Source organism: Crocuta crocuta, unplaced genomic scaffold (genome assembly GCF_008692635.1).
Source record: "Crocuta crocuta isolate KB4526 unplaced genomic scaffold, BGI_CrCroc_1.0 scaffold549, whole genome shotgun sequence".
In the NCBI taxonomy this organism is placed as follows: domain Eukaryota; kingdom Metazoa; phylum Chordata; class Mammalia; order Carnivora; family Hyaenidae; genus Crocuta; species Crocuta crocuta.
Genome location: NW_027529169.1, coordinates 122130 through 124091, shown reverse-complemented (window position 1 = coordinate 124091; position 1962 = coordinate 122130). Strand labels below are relative to the sequence as shown.

Below are 1962 nucleotides of genomic sequence, written 5' to 3'. Positions count from 1 at the left end.
TAGAGATATTCCTACTGACAACCAAGTGAGTGAAATTTGAAGCACATGTCCCCTCAATCATGACTTCAGATGAGGCCACAGCCCTTGTTGACAGCTTAACTACAACCTCATGAGTTACCTAAAGCCTGAGTTACCAAGCTAATCATCCAGATTCTGGCTCACTGAAGCTATAAGCCACTAGGTTTTGTGAGTAACTCATTAAGGGGCAACAGGTAATTAATACAGATTTTGGTACCTAGAAGTGGGGTGCTGCCATAACAAATACCTAAAATATGGGTGTGGCTTTGGGACCAGGGAATGGGTGGAAGCTGGAAAAGTTTTGAGGATTTTGAAGAGACTATTCATGAAAGCTTAACCTCAAAACTACTTTTTTTTTTTTTTTTGTAGAATTCTTGGACTCTGGGGAGGAGAGTCATGTTTCTCAGTAAGGTGCCTTGTAGGGCTGTCATTTATTTTGGAGCCATGCCATTCTCCTGATAAGGTCTTTCACTGCTTGCTTAACTTGTTGGTTCCTGAGAGTGTAGATAAAGGGATTCAAGAGGGGGGCAATAATTGTATTGATTAGGGACACTCCTTTGTTGAAATCAACCCCCTTACCTGGAGAGGGCTTCACATACATGAAGAAACAGCTGCCATAGCACAGGGTGACCACAATGATATGGGAGGAACAGGTGGAGAAAGCCTTCTTTCTCTCTTGGACAGAGGGGATCTTGACAATTGTCTGGATGATCTGGACATAGGATATGCTGATCAGCACCAGAGTGCTAACCAGTGCCACCACGGCCAGGGTAAAATCCACCATCTCTAACACCTGTGGCCCACTGCACACCACCTCCATTAGAGGCGTATAGTCACAGAAGAAGTGGTTGATGTGGGTGTCACAGAATGGAAGCTGACTGGTCAGGATGACAGGCACTATGATGAAGGAGAATCCTGTCAGCCAGCAGGTGAGGATAAGTCATGTGCAGACTCTGTTGCTCATGAGAATGGGGTAGCGGAGGGGCTGGCAGATGGCAATGTACCTGTCATAGGCCATGGCTGTAAGGAGGAGGAACTCTGTGGCCCCCAGGAAGATGTGGAAAAAATCCTGAGTAATGCAGCCAGCAAAACTGATGGTCTTGGTCCCTGTGGCAATGTTGAGCAACATCTTGGGCACAATGACAGTCTGGAACCAAATTTCTAGGCAGGACAGATTCCGGAGGAAGAAGTACATAGGGGTTTGCAGGCGTGTGTCCAGCAAGGTCAGGCTGATGACAACCAGGTTTCCAGAGACAGTCACAAGGTAGGCAAACAGCAGGAGCAGGAAAACTGCCACCTGAAGCTCTTTGGTGTCTGTCAGGCCTTGGAGGAAGAACTCAGTCACTATGGTCTGATTGGCCATTGTGGGCCTCAGCCCTTTCCAGAAACGTGCAACCTGGGCAGATAGGAGCATCAGAAATTAGGATGAAGAAGATGAAAATTTCTGCCAAAGTGCATCATTCTTTTACCTGTCCAGTGTCTCCCTACGGATTCAGGGAAGCAGAGCAGAAGCTTCTGGAGACTCTTCCCTAGTCAGAAATCAGCCTAGATCTTTCAGAATCATTGAGGAATTATTGAATGTCAGTGACTTTCCCCTCTCCTCTCTCTCTCTCTTTCTTTTTCTTTTTCTTTTTCTTTCTTTCTTTCTTTCTTTTCTTTTTTCTTTCTTTTTTCTCTTTCTCTCTTTCTCTCTTTCTTTCCTTTTTTCTTACTTTTATTTCCTTTGAGAGAGGCCATAAGAATTCTCTGCTGTTCCTCCAGTTCTCTTTAAAACTGGCAAACACTTATCCATCCTTCAAGATCCAGTCTAAGTGTGACCTCTTACACAAGGCCTTTCCTATAAGCCCTAGGCTAATTCTGCTGCTTTCTTCCAGCTCTGGTAACACATACTTTATGCCTCTGTTATATTTCTATGGAGTCAGTGATGTAGGATAGAACCTCTCT

General features: G+C 45.0%; 1 protein-coding gene across 1 annotated transcript; it reads right to left on the bottom strand.

Moving 5' to 3' along the window:
- Window positions 1-445: 445 nt before the first annotated feature.
- On the bottom strand, window positions 446-1381 carry LOC144226111 (olfactory receptor 2AP1-like). The gene is given in 1 exon segment (XM_077757418.1): window positions 446-1381. A coding segment is annotated over 1 exon segment (936 nt).
- Window positions 1382-1962: the final 581 nt, after the last annotated feature.